The 16,268-nt window shown below is 47.9% G+C and overlaps 1 protein-coding gene across 1 annotated transcript in view; it reads left to right on the top strand.

Annotated features, from left to right (window-relative positions):
* The first annotated feature begins 1,166 nt into the window (after window positions 1-1,166).
* LOC135275147 (slit homolog 3 protein-like) overlaps window positions 1,167-16,268 on the top strand; it is a 516,506-nt gene continuing 501,404 nt past the window's right edge. The window contains exon 1 of the mRNA XM_064376518.1: window positions 1,167-1,363. Within this exon, the coding sequence (XP_064232588.1) occupies window positions 1,167-1,363 (197 nt within the window). The remainder of the gene's footprint in view (window positions 1,364-16,268) is intronic.

The following is a 16,268-nucleotide window of genomic DNA, read 5'->3' as shown; positions in this document are numbered from 1 at the left end:
CAGAAACCCAAGGATGGAACAAGGCATTGTCAATCCAGGGGTCCAAGTCCCTGTCATCAGTACATTCAGCAGCCTGCCAAGCGTTGGGTCTGCACAACACAGGGCAAGTTTCCGGGTAAAGTTTGCCAGCAGTGACCTCAACAACATGGACCACCGTTTGTGTATGTGTGTGTGTGTGTGTGTTTGTGTGTGCGTGCGCGCACGCTGTGGAGTACACTGGTGTCAACCAAGGCTCTTCAGGAAAAATTGTGGATCTTTGCCATGAGTAATAGGTACTGTAGAGAAGTAGCTTCGTGGGTGACAGTGCCATGGTTTGGCGTCCCTAGCAGATGTGGGACCTCCAGCAAGTCGCTTCACTTCTCTGAGCTTTGTTTTCAGACGCCCCCTTGGAAGACCGTGGACTTGAGTAAAACATATGAGTAGAGTGCTCAGCTCAGTGCAAGAATTTAAAAAACAAAAGTGTCAAGAGACTTATCAGTCCTTGGCTCCTAACAGTTAATACGTTTCAGTGTTTCTTTCCCGGGCCCTGCTGGCCAAGCCCCTTTCCTTCCCTGGTTCCTTCTCTCTCCCTCCTCTCCTGCCTCCTCCCTCCAGGCTCTGGGTCGCTCCAGCAAAGTTCCCAACTTAGTCGACATGACGCGCGGCGCAGCCAATGGGAGGCGGAGTTGGCGTTTTTTTGGGGGAGGCGGGGGTGGGAGGGGTGGGCCCCGCGTCTCCGGTGTCTGCCCTGCTCAGTGAATGGAGAGAGCGAGCGCCGGCCAGCTCACCCGGCCGCCCCGTGCCCCAGCCGCCGCCGCCGCCAGCGCGCGCCCTAGCCCAGCCCCAAACCGGACCTCCCCGGGCGCCACGCCCCACTGCGCTTGCCCCAGATCCCCAACCCGGCCCGCGGGCCATCGGGGCCAGGGGGCGCTCCGCACCTGGGCACTCCCAGCGATGCGCAGCGGGGCAGCGCCGGCCCCGCCGATGGAGCTGCTGCTGCTGCCGCCGCTGCCGCCCGGCGCTCCCCGCTCCGCCCGCGCCCCGTGCGCCTGAGCGCTGAGCTCGCCCCTCCTCCGCGCCAACTCCGCCGCCCGCTCCCCAGGCCGCCCGCGCTCCCCGCGCGCCTCCTCGGGCTCCACGCGTCTTGCCCCGCAGAGGCAGACTCTGGGAGCGGGGCCCTGCACACCATGGCCCCCGGGCGGACAGGGGTCGGCGCCGCCGTGCGCGCCCGCCTGGCGCTGGCCTTGGCTCTGGCGAGCGTCCTGAGCGGGCCCCCAACCGTTGCCTGCCCCACCAAGTGTACCTGCTCCGCCGCCAGCGTGGACTGCCACGGGCTGGGCCTCCGCGCGGTTCCTCGGGGCATCCCCCGCAACGCCGAGCGCCTGTAAGTACCCCTGCCCCACCCCACGCGGGCCACCCACCTGGGTCCCACAGAGGGGGCCCCCAGGCGCCAGATCTGTCCTTTCCCCTCGGCCTCCCTGGATACAGTCTCTCTTCTCATCCCTTCCCAGATACGATCTCTCGCTCTCGGAGCTGGGGATCTGTAGGCTTGGTCAGATCTGGAAAGAGAGGTCTCGAAGCCCCCCGCGAAGGGCAAAGAGCAGTGCCTCTCCAGGGTTAAGGGCTCCAGACGCAGGGCCGGCTGACAGCTTCCAGGGAGTAGCTGGCGGGAGGTGAGGGGAGGCAAGAACACTGCAGCCTTGCGGTCTTAGGGTGAGGGCCAGGGGTCTGCGCTTACTAAAAAGCGGGGCAGGCGAAGGAGAAAGCTATAGGATGATGGGGCGTCAAGGCGCGGAGGCGGGAGAGAGGGCCCGAGACTGTTGACCCGCTTGGAGCTCAGAATGGGCCAGCCGCTCTCTGGCTGCCCTTGCAAGGAAAGTTGAGTGTGGGTGAAGGTTTAACTTCTGAGGAACTGGACAGATTCAGAGTGGGTGCTCACAAAACCCGCTCTACCTGGAGCGCAGCCTGGGAGATGCCAAGTTGCAGCCCCGGGTGAATTTTTTATGGCTCGGTTCTAAATGCCTCCCCGAACGGGGCTGGAGAATGGAAATGCTGACAACCCTTCAAATGAGACCCAGCGTTATAATCTTACAAACCGCACTCAGCCTCGGATCCTGGGCTTGGCAGCGAGTGGCGAGGCACTCGGAGAATGGGGTGGATTGACCGTCGTTTTAGCCCCAATTGTGCAACCAAATATTTACTTTTCATATGTCAACGTTTTGGAAACGTTTATCATTTTGATCCTCGGACCAGATTCAAAACTTGGGCTCCGGGGTGGGCTCCTCTTCTTCCGCAGTTGGGGTGGGGTAAGGGAGTGGGGAAGAAACGGTGGAGTGGGTGGGAGCCTTACTGGGAACTCAGCCGAGAAGTGGGTGAGGGTTTGCTCTAGTGTGGTAGACTCCCTCCGTGTCTTGCTCTCCGTCTTTCCCCCTTTCTCATGTGCCTTAGGGGTAGGCGCCTGGATCTTCCACTCTCTTCTTGACTTCAGGCTGCAAGAGAGTATTAATGACAAGCATTGTCCTAGCGTGTGTTATTCCTGTTAGTCACCTCCTATCTCCCCACCTCATCTTCTCTTCCACTTCTTTGTGCCTCTCTGGGTGGAGACTCAACAGAACTGTCTTCCTTATTCCTGGTGCTCTCTTCTTCCTTTGGCTCAAAACTTTTTTTTCCCTCCAGTGCAATGATTGTTCTGTTGGGTTGAACCACACAATCCTAAGGAGTGAGAGCGGGATCTTCATTAACACATGTCGAAAACCAGGCTTGGAAGTGTAAAACGACTTGCCCAAGAAAACACAGCAAGTTGATGGCAATAAAAGGGCCAGAATCCAGTTTTTCACACCTTAATTCAGATATTATGTTAGTCCAGAGCAGTGAAAAACTTGTTTTAGTGGTATTTTTAGATACCTATAACTTGTAAACTAAGTTCCCCTCCTCCTCACACCAGTGCTAGCCACATGAGTTAGTGAAATAATAACTAGAGCTAACGTTTGATAAATGCTTTTCATGCCTTGATTTGTGTATATGTATTATCTCTTTGAATCTCTACAACAGTCTTATTAGTTACACAGGCAATGCTTATTACTCCATTTTACAGTTAAGCCATCTTGTCATTTACTCAAGGTCATGCAGTGAGTGAACTGTTTGAATCCAAGCCTGACTGGCTCCTAAGCCCACAACCCTTATCGCTCCCCTGGTCATCCTTGGAACAAGGGTCAGTTTGGGCCATGACCTATAAACAGACAGTCCTGGGAGGGTTCTGGCTGGGCTTGGATCTTAGAATAGGCTGCTGCTGCTTCTGCTTCTGTCATACCCTGCAAATGTTCAGCTCATTTTGATGTTAGGTCTGCTGCTTGGGGTCTTGAAACTACTTCTTCCTCATCTTCAAAATCGTGCTGCATGTTCGGGAAACCAAGAAGAGTAAACCCCTCTCCTCCTGGTATGTAGGAAGTTTCCCAAAGCTGTAGGAACAGCACCCACGCCAGCATGCCACCCAGTCATCTCCCTTCGGAGATCTGTGCAGCTCAGGGGAGCCCACTAGCTCCAGAACCAACGGTGTGGAGACTGGAGTCCTGGTGGTCCCCATAGGCCCCCTGCTGCAGTCCCGGCCTGTGTCTTTAACCAGCAACGGCAGAGCAGGAGCTGCTTGGATATCCCTGGTCTCATCTGCCTCAGTTGTGGTCACTGGTGCCACTTTGGCTAAGGTGCATGGGGGTGCTGCGATGGTATCTCATTCTAGTCCCCTTCCTCCCTGGGAAAGGGGGACAGCGTTTAGGAGCAAGCTGGGTCAGGTTCACTGCAGGGTTTCAGGGCAGCCCACCAACAGTCTTTCACCACCAATGTCCTTCACCAACCCCATCTCTCAGCCAACTCAGATGTCACGTTTCAATTCTGAAAACTCTTGGGGGATATTTGGCATTTTTATGCTCTGCCAAGGATTTCTTCAGAGAGGAATCACTCATTTATTCCTGCCTTCATTCATTCAGCAAACATTACCTGAGTCTGGGTACGGTGGCACTTTGGGAGGCCGAGGTGAGAGGATCGCTTGAGCCTAGGAGTTTGAGAACAAACATGACTTGATCCTCTACTGCATTCCAGAAACTGTATATAGAATCATTGCATATACAGAAGAAAACCAGCCCTTCAACGTAAGGAATGTAAGCAAAAGAGAGAAGAAGGAGACTTGCTTTGGTGAGCCTTTTGAACTCCCCAGGGCTCATGTTGCCATGGGGCACGTTTTGTCAGCACTGTCATCAGATGCTCGGGACCATCCTAAAATCCAATTTTCCGATCTCAAATGTTTAAATTGTGTTTTAAAACAAAGAAACAGCATTTTCTCTGTTCTCCTTTCTTGATATTCTGCCTCCCAAAAAGCCTTTGATGAAGGGATTTGTGTGTGTGTGTGTCTGTGTATATTGTTTCTCTGGATGCTTTTGACTTCTGAAACCTTGTGTTATGACATTAAGGAAAACCTGAGTGGGGATAATGTCCTCCCCATTTGGGCTTTGCTTCAGGCCTGGAATGGGGCCTGAATTGTTCATAATGAAGCCAGAATCAGAGTCGGGGGTCTGTGTTCCAAAGTCTTCTCTGTAATGTCAGCACATCAGGCAGAAAAAGAAACTCTGTCTTTTATAAACTACTGACAATTTTTCCCCCTCCATGAGGAGGTGACACCCACAAGAAAGCTAAATAAATGCAGAGAAGAATTCAGTGTAATTTATTATCCACGCAGCAAAGATAGAGGACGAGAGGAGAGGAAGTGAGTGGTGGTGCCTGAAACCAAACATTTACCATGGAGCACAGAGTAAACAGATGTTGCACTTACCCTTCTGACTACAAAAGGAGGCCACAGATGTCATTCTTCTCCAACCACAATCTCAGCCTGGAAAAAGAGGAGGCAGATGAAAATGAACTCTCACGTGGGGCCACTTCTCCCCATCCTGCCGTCCTGCCTAGTGGCAGGCAGAGGCCCACTTCTCCCTGCAGTGAGGGGTGGCCCGAACAGTGGAGTGGGGGCAAGAGTGGACATCTTTGGTTTTTCACTTGGCTCTGGAACATGCTGGAGACTGCTGTATTTAAATAAACATTTCCTGTTTGCGAAGGAGAGCGGGCGAAAGGCTGAAACGTGAGAATGTGGTAACTTAATTTTCTCCATCACTCCAGATGACGGCTAGCTTTGCTGGTGGTTGGGTCCAATAAAAACCGACACCATGTCATAGGCTTTCCCTCACTTGACCACAGAAGTCCTGAGGTCAAGTGGGAGACTTTCCAAGATGCTCAACAGCCAAGCCCTGCGTCCGGGTACTTCCAGCCCTCAGGGCCAGTCCTTAGAGGACAGGGACAAGCTAGTGAATCATGGGGCCTCTCTGGGTCAACCATGGTGATGTGGCCTTTTAGGGAAACACAGTGCCCTCCTGGACAGACTAAGGAGCAGCTGAGTGGACCCGCCTCCAGTGGACCTATATACCCTCCAGGGTGCTGTGCAACTCTGAGCAGATTGCATTACCTCTCTGGGCCTCATTTTTGGGAAAGTAGAATTCTTGTATAGTCCTAGTGCTTTTCTTAGTGGTTATAGTCCACTGGGGGAACTGTCAGGATCCACTTCCCTAGTGTCTAGAATACCACCTGGCACACAGTAGCTTTTCAGCAAATATGCGTTCAATAAAGGAAGAATGTGCCTCAAAAACACAAGTCCTTCTTTAGTTCTTACAAGTGAAAGATGGAACATTATAGATTTGCATTTTGGCTTGTGACTAAGGGCTCCTTACTAGTCACCTATGACATGAGTTATTAAGAGTATCTCAAATTTGGATTTTATAAACTAAAATCTATTGCCTTACTAGAGTTACCAAGGACTCCTGTTGAGTGATCTACTCTGGAGTCTGGTTGCCAGGTGTTGCTTAGCAACCCTGCAAAACTCCTACTGTGCACAGGCCCATGAAAAGAGCTGGAAATCCTGAGCACTTAAACCATAGGACTTTCTAATCAGGAACTCATCAGCATCATCCTGAGCGCTCTGTGGGTTTTGATTGCTGCTCTTCTTGTATTAATTGATAAGTTCTGCTTTTGTTGATCATCTGGATTTTCTATTATTTCTGCTTTTTTGCCATGTTGATTGTTATGTTGTTTTCTCTCCAGTATTGTTTGTTGTCACAGAGTTCTGTCTCTCCTGGAAAGTGAGAAGAAATAGCGAGTTGCCGCTGTAGGATCTCTTCTTGCCTTGGCAATGTGGGCTGTGGCAAGAAGGTTCCCGACCCCTAAGCTTTGAGGTTAGGGCAGGCACTCCGGAGACAGATGGCTCTGGGTGGGAATTGCAGCTCCGTTACATCCTTGCTGTTGCACTGTGGGCGTGTTACACTATTGCTGCGGACTGCAGTGTGCTTGATTCTTTTGTACCTTATTTCTACACCTGTGATACCAGGACGATAAGCTCACTGTCTTCATGGGGATGTTGTGAATATAGCCTGAGGCAGTCCCTGTAAGCGCTCAGCACGGTTCCTACCATGTTGTTCGCTCATTGCTGTGACTGTTTATCCCTCTATGATTTCCTAACTGTAAAGTATGTATAGCGAATCTTCCCCATTGAGGGGATTAAATGAAATAATATACAGGGAGTGCTTAACACAGTGCAGTCATGTGCTACATAAAATGACGTTTTGGTCAGCAGTGGACAACAGAGAGGACAGTGTTCTCGTAAGATTGAAATGGAGCTGAAATCCCTCTTGCCTACTGACATTGTAGCTTTTGTAACATCATAGTGCGATCACTTTATTTTTAATACATTTCACGTCGCCTAAGTGTGTAGTGTTGATCCAGTCTACAGTAGTGTACCGCAACGTCCTAGGCCTTCACATTCACTCAGCACTCACTCACCGACTCACCCAGAGCAACTCCCCATGCTGCAAGCTTTATTTCTGGTGAATGCCCTATGCAGATGTACCATTTTTGCTCTTTTATACCATATTTTGATTGCACCTTTTCTATGTTTAGGTATGTTTTAAAAACACTCGTACTTACCATTGTGTCACAGTGGCTTACAGTATTCAGTAGAGTAACATGCTGTGCAGGTTTGGAGCCTAGGAGCAATAGGCTGTCCCACATAGCCGAGGCATGTAGTAGGCTATACCATCTGGGCTTGCGTGAGTGCACTCCAAGAGGTTTGCACATTGACGAAATCGCCTAATGATGAGTTTCTTAGAACACATCCCCATCATTAAGTGATACATGACCGCACCTGGCACCTAGGAGCCCTCCCCAGACTATTCACGTTACTGACCATGGCTATTGTTTTTATCTCTTCATCTCAGGCCCTGTCCAGCTGGAAGGATTGAGATGCCCACCCTAAATTTGCTCCAACCCAAAGCCCTGGGAAGGCAAGTTCCTTGCCTGCTTGTGGGTTGTACCCGGTTCCCTCCCGGCTAGGCCGTTCCTTTTCTCTCTCTGCTCTTGCTTCTGCCCCTACAGCAAAGCCCAGTTTGGCCTCTGTTCCATAAAAAGGGGATTACTGTTAAAGTGGTTTATATCTTTTCCGTAGGTTTGTTGCTTTGTGGTATATCTAAATAAGGAATGCATTTTATTGATTTATTTTTGGGGGTGGGTTTTCATGGGGAAGTTTCAGCCCTGACTCTTTTTTTCAATGCTCGTTCCTTCTGTCTTTCCCTAAATGCCTCCTTTTGCTGACTTCCCATGTCTGCCTCTATTACTGCTTTTACTTGAAACAGCTGTATTTACTAGCAGGCTCCACCCTCATTATGTAAGGTGGTCTTAACCCTTTTTGAACTGCTGAAAAGAAAGGAAAAACAAGGGGTGGAGGCGTTCCCAGAGGGCTCTTCTGGACCACTGCTAAGCCCGAGCAGAATGGCTGTGGAGGGTCCCCGGGCACTGCGCTGAGCTCCCAGGGCTCTCCACTCTTCATTGTTCCCCATCCTTAAATTTAAAGCAGCGTTGTCCAGGTTGGATGCTCATGATGAGAACCCTCTACCTCTCTGCTCTGTAGGCCTGGACCGTGCTCTGTAGCTACTATTACTGCTGGCCTGTCAAGAGGCTAACTTTTCTTCCCCACTCTCTGTGGTCTTCACAGTTGTATTGTCAGTACCATGTTTGGTACAGCAAAACCCTAGAAAGAATTGGCCAAGAAGTGCATGATTAGAGCCTTCCGTACTGAGGTGGACACAGAAGGTGAGAAAATGTGGCACTAGAGCCAGACTCCGGGGCTCAAATCCTGGTTCTGTTACCGACTGGCTGGCTGGACCTCAGTTTTTCCATTTGTAAAATGGGAATAATAGTAATACTCCCTTCAAAGGATGCTGTATTAATCCACATAGGCTGCCTGGAATTAAGGGCACTCTCCAACAATGTTCCCGTCATTATTATGATCAAAAGTCCTACTGAGTGTAGATCTCATATCAGAGCATGATCAGGATGAAGCTTCATTAAGAGAAACAGATCGTCGGGGTTGAAAGAGGTCCTTTGTCCAAGTTCCAACCACATGAAGGTTGGTCTTCCATCTGCACGATTTAGAAGAAGGTGGTCAGTTAGCCTCCTTTGCTTAATTAAATCTAGTGACGGGGAGCTCAGTTCTTCCTAAAGCAATTTATTCCATTTAAAAAAAAAAAACAAAAAACAGTCCTAATGAGAAAGTTTTCTTTGTGTGAGGGTTGGACTTATTTCTCATTGATTGTCATTACCCAGAGCAAGTATAATCTTTTTTCCAAATGATAGGTTTATGAAAGCCTTATTGCTGTGGGGACTCTCACCACCCATTTACCCGAGTCTCCTTACATTTTTACACATGCCTCAGCTATTCTGTATGTGGTACAGTTTGGGCATAGGCCTTGTCCTCTAACCCTAGTTCTCCTCCTCTAAATAGGTTCCAGTCTTCTTTGACTGCATTAGTTAGAAGGAGACCTTCCACCCCCTCACTGTTTTATTTGACTTCTATCAGCCAGCACATTCAAAGGAACCTTTCCTCTTTGGCCAGTGATAGCCTTGGGTGGGCTCGTTTTGACCAGGCTCTCTGGCATCCCCGTATCTCCCCAGCCTTCCCTGTGGTTAGCTTGCTGTCTCCCCTCCTAGCCTTGTGCAGTTGACTTTTTGGAGTCTAAATGCAACACTTTGCATTTATCCTAATTAACTTTTGGCAAATCATTTCATTTCATCAGCTTTTCAGGAGCATTTTCTATTTCGATTTCCTCATCTAGCAATTAACTACTCCTTTCCCCATCTCCCACTATTTATTTCCTCTGCAATTTTAATGAGCTTGCCCTATGGATCTTTATCCAAGTTGTCAATATAATCAGCAGAGTTCTCTGTGCGTTTTTTTCAAAATCTTTCTACAATCTGGCGTGTGGATTACATAAATATATTGCCCTGTTCTTTCTGGCTGGGATGGAAAAAAAATGTTAAGGTCTTCTTGGCTTGTAGCATCTTCTTTCCCTGGGGTTCTGTTGGTTCATATTTTCTCTGGAATAATTTCCTATTAATGCTTAATTCTTCAGCTTGCTAAATTTTCTCTAAGCTCTTGGTTTCTCATGGAACTTTCCATTGTGACTTTAGCTTCACTTCTGTCCTTTTAGGCTAGTACCACAAGTCCCTCCAGCACAGGATGTGAGGCGTGTATGTGTGTGTATGTTGTATGTATATGTATATATGTGTTATTCTTTCCTGGCAAAAATTTTAGCCTGGGGGATTGAGCCTTTCTGCCAATAGCAGAGCTCGGGTAGCTACAGGTTTTAAATACAGCAATTTCCCTTAGCATCTTGGGTACCCATCGGCATAGGGCACATTTTCTAGAGTAGTTCTTGGGACGGATATGATGGAGGATGGAGCATAAGGGACTGAGGACTACAGGGTCCCCAAGCCTCTGTAAACACAACAACAACAATGATAATCACCACAACAATGGCTGGCATTTCTTGAGCGATTCTTTGTGCCTGGCACTGCTCTTACACTTCACATGCATGAACTCATTTCCTATTTGAACAGTTATGTGACGTAGGCAGGAGTACTGTCTCCATTTTACAGATGTGGAGACTACATCAGAGAGGTGAAATGACATCCCCAGTCAGGAACAGGAGAGGCGGGGTGCATCCAGTCAGACTGGTCTCAGAGGCTGCACTCCAACTCCCGGTCCTGTCATTCCTTCCAGAAGCTTTCAAGGCAGTCTCCTTTTCTGTCTTCCAAACTCAATTCTCAAATAAAAACAAGAAGAAAAATGCGATGAGTTCACCTTAAACCACTGAGCTTCTGTTCGATGCAAAGCATTAAGAGGAACGTCAAGGATGTGATCTGGACGCCTGGCGAAACAGACCCATCATGCGCAGTTTGGGGAAATAGCCTTGGTATTGGAGCTTGAAGACTGATGGGGCCCCATATATAGAAATGGGAACAAGGTACAGAGTCACAGAAATTCATGACTAGATGGGCCTGAGCATAACATAAAATGACGGGAGCTGCACTTTGGGAATGTTTGGAACAGAATGAGCAGTATCCAAATCTCAGGAGAAAATCTCCATGGTATGTGTCCACTGACTGTTTCTTAAATTTTGGGTTTGAGGGTATACAGCCTCCAAGAATAGTTCTGAGTAGTATTTCCCCCCTCAGGTATCTACTCAAATGCTGACAGACATCTTCCTTTGCAGTTAGATGCCCCACTTGCTTTCTCTTAGCCAGGATCTCTGGGCTCCTCCTGCCCTGGCATCAGGCCCTGCTCAAACAGGATGTACATAAGATGTATCCTGGCTGGAGTCGAGTGTGACTGCACTTATCACGGCCATATCACCGCTTGTGTGGGCTCAGACTCCTCTTCTCTTGTCCTAACTGCCAATCTGGTTCCTGACACCTGATTCATTCTGTACCTCAGCAGCAGTGTATCTTGTGGCTCCTGAAAGTCTTCCAGCACAATTAACCTCCCACCTTGCCTCCCTCTTGAGTTTTTCTACCTCTCTAGCTTGTCTGTTACCAGGCATACCCATCCTTTGCCCTAGCGTGTGCCCTAACACATGCCCTAGTGTGTGCCTTAGTGTGTGCCCTAGTATGTGCCCTAGCACATGCCCTAATGTATGCCCTAGTGTGTGCCCTAGTGTATACCCCATGTAAGCCCTAGCATGTGCCCTAGTGTATTCCCTAGTGTATGCCCTAGCTTATATCACTATGTATGCCCTAGTGTGTGCCCTAATATATGCCCTAGTGTGTGCTCTAGCATATGTCCTAGTGTGTGCCCTAGTGTGTGCCCTAGTGTATGCCCTAGTGTGTACCCTAGAATATGCCTTAGTGTGTGCCCTAGCATATGCCCTAGTGTGTGCCCTAGCATGTGCCCTGGCATATGCCCTAGTGTATGTTCTAGCGTATATCCTAATGTGTGCCCTAGTCTGTGCCCTAGTGTATGCCCTAGTGTGTGCCCTAGCATATTCCTTAGTGTGTGCCCTAGTGAGTGCCCTGACTCAGGTACGTCTGCATGCTATGGATTCCATGATTCTCTTCTAATCTGAGGTTTATGACTTGACCATAGAATTGTGCATCTTTGCATCTCTCTGAACCTTAGCTGCTCCTGGCTCCTGCCTTAATCCTTCTAGCTTGGCTTCTTGCCCTCTGTGTAGCTCTCCACAGCCTTGGTATTGAATTTGAACTGTCACCATCAGAGCCTCAGGTCCTGAGATTGGATTTCATGGCCTGAACCTTCACCGGAGACTGGAGACTTGCAACAAACTCAGAGCTCTGCCCTGGAAACAACCTCAGACTTCATCTTCATGGGCATCTGAAATCTTTTATCATGTACAGGGTAGCATATAAAGGTGCCCCAGGGCTGGGCTCTATAAATGATGAATTACTTAGATGTACTCCTGAACTCCCTGCACCCCAAATAGGACAGATCATTTTGTAATTAAAAAGCACAGCAATGATGATCTCATTGGAGAGCTGTCCTGCTCAGAAATGTGTTGCAGAAATTTCTGGACTATCTAGCATTTTGCTGACATTCTTTCTTTCCTCTCCTTCTCTGCTGGGCTCTAGAATATAGGTAGAAAGTGTTCTGTGTATGGGGATTCTAAGTGGAATTAGTGGGAAGCCAGTGGGGAGTACAGTCTGGATATAAGCCGAAATGAGTAGAAAGACCTAAGCTGAATCCTGGTTTCTGTCACTTTCTAACTGCCCGGCCTGTCTGAGTACCTCTGCAGTCTCTATTGTCTCATCTGTAACCTTTAGAATGGGAGAAATAACACTCACGTCAGGGGGCTGATGCAAGGTTTAAATGAGATCAGATGTCTCCAAATGCCTTCTAAATTTAGTGCTATGTGAATACTTTAATGAGTCCACCCACAATATCTGAATTGAACCACTAAATCCTGTATCTGGAAGATGATCAGGGTATATTTTAGAAGCTTTCATTTACAGATGAAGAAACTCGGGGAGCTCCAAACCCTTGCTCAGATTCACCCAAGTCTTCAAACTCTTGTTCCAGTTTCTTTTTCCACTTAACAAGATGCATCTTTTACAGATTAAAATATAACCTCACACCAGCCATTTCAGCAGCTTAACCAGGTGGAGTTTAGAGGACTGGGTAATTAATAAGTGACAGTGTCCAAGACAGTAGGACCAAATAAGGGAATCCATGAAGGATGGAGTCATTTAAAGGAGCCATTTATTGAGTGTCTACCACAATGAATAAAGCAAGTGAAATGTTCTCATAACTAGAACAGCTCAAACTAACTTCAAAGTTAGTCTGGACTGTCTCTCCCTCCCAATGACTGACAAGGCAAAGGCTACCAGGCTAGGTTCAGAGCAGGGAGATTTATGGGTTGGGGGAAATGCTAGAACCATGAAGGATGTAGCACCAAACCCTCAGGAATCGTTGATGAAAGCAAGTCCCCCTCATCCCTTTTAGTGGGTACAAATATGTAGAAAGCCTCACACATCATAAAAAAATAGTACAAGTGGAATTAAAAAAAACTCATGGGGAATATATTAATCTGAGAACAATTGTATCTGAGAAAGCATTCAAGTATGTCTCTGCAGCTAGCTGGCAAACAGCACAAGTTCTGCATTTTATTAGAGTCCTAACTCTGTGTAGAACACTGACCTTATTTGAGAAGCATTTCATAAACACTGACACACAGCACAGCAGCATTTGAGGCCATGAGGAGTTATAGGGCCTTCTTTGGGGGGGTTAGCTTCCCTTCCCCTCCTGGGCTGCAAGGGACTCCTAGGACATTGTTTCCCTGATGTAGTAATATCTTTATTTTTCTCTCTTAGGTTTAACTCAGCAGAAGGAATTTTCCTAGGGGAAAATGAAGGAGGGGAATTTGGAATAAAATTTATGCCTTGGGCATGTTTGCCTAAGCATGGGGTAGGTGATGGGGAAGACCCCATTCTGGGGGAAAGGGTCTAGGAACTTTCACTTGGCCAGAGGAATTTCTTTTTGGAGATCTCACCTGGTGCCTGGAGACCTATGCTGTGGCTGTGTCAGAGGGGGGTTCTCAGGCAGCATTCACCCAGTCCTTTGGAATGCAAGGCTTGTGGCTTGCAACCACCCTGAGAAACACGTCCACCACATCCCCTCCTGCTAGAAGCTGGCACCTCCCTTTCCATCTGCTGCCAGCGTACAAGTTCTGAATTTGTGCCATAGAACTTGGTTCTGTTCCTCCCCCTCTTGTTGCCTTCCCTAGCCAAGAGATTTTCAGGCTTTTGAGGTATCTCTGGAGATCATCTGGTCCACTCCCTCCCCACTGATCTCAGCCCGTCTCCAGAGGGAAATGCATTAGAAAGGTCACCAGAGAGGACCTCAGCTTTCTGGTGTGGTCTGCCCTTGTGAAAAGGTGCCTTCATTTATGCCTCATCCTGTGCAAAGATCATGCAGAACCATGAGAAGCCTCTGCCAATCTGGGAAGCTAGGGAGACAGAAGAGGGACCACATCTAGTACAAAAAAAAAAAAAAAAAAGGAATAATGTGGAAGCAGAGGGGAGAGGCAGATGGGTGATTCAGGATGGCAGATCGTATCCTGAGGCCTCTCAGCACCAAGGCTGCAGCTTATTTAGAGTCCAGAGAGGGAAGATCCTAGCTGAAGAAAACGGCAAGGGAAGGAACACTGGGAACCAGGACTGGAGCAGGAATCCAAAATTGGGAAGGCCAGTTGCTTCATGGGAGCTTTTAATGACTCTAGTTCCCCACGAACACCCCTCCCCTTCTAATTGCTTCATAGCACAAGATGGTAACCAATCTGCTCTGTTTACTCTGAAACGTCTCCCATAAGCTTCTCCCTGCCGTGTGCCCTCCTTGTACATTCTAGAAATTTTGCAAAGACTTAAGTCTCCTCTGGGTTCTTTCCTGACTGGAGCTGCATGCTGATTCAAGCCATATTCAGCCAGGAAGCTCTCTTCCCGTCTTTAAAACAAGAAACATCTTCTTCCAAGAAGACTGCACTACAGTTTTCTTTGTCTGTGTTGCTAACGAACAAAGAGGCCCCGTTGCAAAACAGCATTTCATGAGCAGAGCAGGGCTGATAGCACCTCTTGCCAAATGTGACTGTGTGTAGTTGTGTGGGGGGAAAATAGCTTTGTCAAGAGGAGGGCCGAGGGAGGCGGCTCTGGGGAATTTTTAGCAACTGCAGCATGGTGTAGTGGAAAGAATGCTTGCCTGGGAATTTGGAGACCTGGCCGTGCCTCTGACACACCGTGTGACCTTGGACAAGTCATTTGACCTCTCTGGGCCTCAGTTTCCTGATCTTTAAAGGGGATGAGGGAAGTAGACTGGATGATCTCCAAGGATCCTTTCAGCCCTATGCATCCTCACCTCTGGGGGCTGGGATTTGGGTTTAGACCTGAGCCAATATCTGTTCAACCCAAGAGACTTTCTAGAGGCAAAAGAGAGGCCAGGACAGCTGCTTCGGGGAGTGGCTGGTCCTTGATTAAGGCTCAAATAATTAGCTCAGCTCCACAGTAAGCCTTCTGAAATTAGAAAGAAAAAGATGTTTAGTTTAAAAAATAGCAGTCGGTGTTTCTGAAAACTGGCTTGGGGCTTTGTAGGTTTTATTCAAAAACATAATTTTGCTTCCTCTATGGTACAGCAGTTTAGATTATCGATGCTTTGATGCCAGAGTTAGTGTGACCTAGGTTTGAATGCCGTTAGTAGCTAAGTAATATTGGGCACGGTGTTTAATAGTAACCTGCTTCCCTGGCTTACTGGGAGGATCAAATGAGGTAATATATGTCAAGCTTAGAAGACAGTGTCTGGCATTAAATAATCACTCAAAAAGCCATTATTATGGGTTATATTTTGCTGCTTAACAAACCATCCCAAAATGTAGCGTTCTAAAGTGACAACCATTTTATCATGCTCAATGATTCTGCAGGTCAGGATTTTGGACACAGTGCAGTAGAGATGGCTTCTTTCTGCTCCATACCGTCTGAGGCATCATCTGCAGAGTCTGGAATGACCAGGGGAGATTTGAATATCTGGGTGCTAGAATCACCAGCAGGCTGTTAACTCACAGGTCTGGCACCTAGGCTGGGATGACTTGAAGGCTGAGCTCAGCTGGGACTGTTGACCAGGGTGTTTATACATGTGACCTCTATATGGCTTGAGCTTCCTCACAAAATGGTGGCCTCTGGGTAATCTAAATTCTCACATGGTTGCTCCACACTTCCCATACTCCGAGAAGAGGTGTGCAGCAACTCAGAACAACTCAAAAGTAGCATGGCTTTTTATGAATGAGCCTTAAAAGCAACATAGTACCCCTTCTGCTCTGCTCTGTTGCTTTGAACAGTACAGGCTTGTCCAGATGCAAGGGTAGGGGCCATCTCTCCATGGAAGAAGTCTCTCAGAAGTCGCAGCTATGTTTTAAAACCTCCACAGCCATATAGTTATCATCATCATTTTTCTGTACCATATAATCTAATCTCTTAAGTAGACAAAAAGTTCCTTGAGGGCAGGAGCTGTGCATTTCTCTATAGAAGTTTAGTATAATGCTTGTCAAAATGAGACAAAAATCAACATATTTTCAAAAATCAAATTAAGCTGGATAGGCAGCAGGTTTGGTGGAAAGACCAGGAGCTTTAGCACCAAAGAGATCTGGATTCAAAAATCTGTATTCATGGCCAGAAGCAGTGGCTCACACCTGTAATCTCAGCACTTTGGGAAGCTGAGGCGGGAGGATCACTTGAGCCTATGAGTTTGACACCCACCTAAGCCACATAGTGAGACCCCATTTCTGCAAAATATAAAGATAAAAAAATTAGCCTGGCATGGCTGTGGTGCTAGCTACTCAGGAGGCTGAGGTGGGAAGGATCACTCGAGCCCA

This window comes from Aotus nancymaae, unplaced genomic scaffold (assembly GCF_030222135.1).
Source record: "Aotus nancymaae isolate 86718 unplaced genomic scaffold, 86718_ANA_hifiasm-v0.15.2.pri h1tg000015l_1, whole genome shotgun sequence".
Classification (NCBI taxonomy): Eukaryota; Metazoa; Chordata; class Mammalia; order Primates; family Aotidae; genus Aotus; species Aotus nancymaae.
The sequence above is the reverse complement of the archived record's forward strand: the minus strand, read 5'-3'. Positions and strand labels throughout refer to the sequence as shown.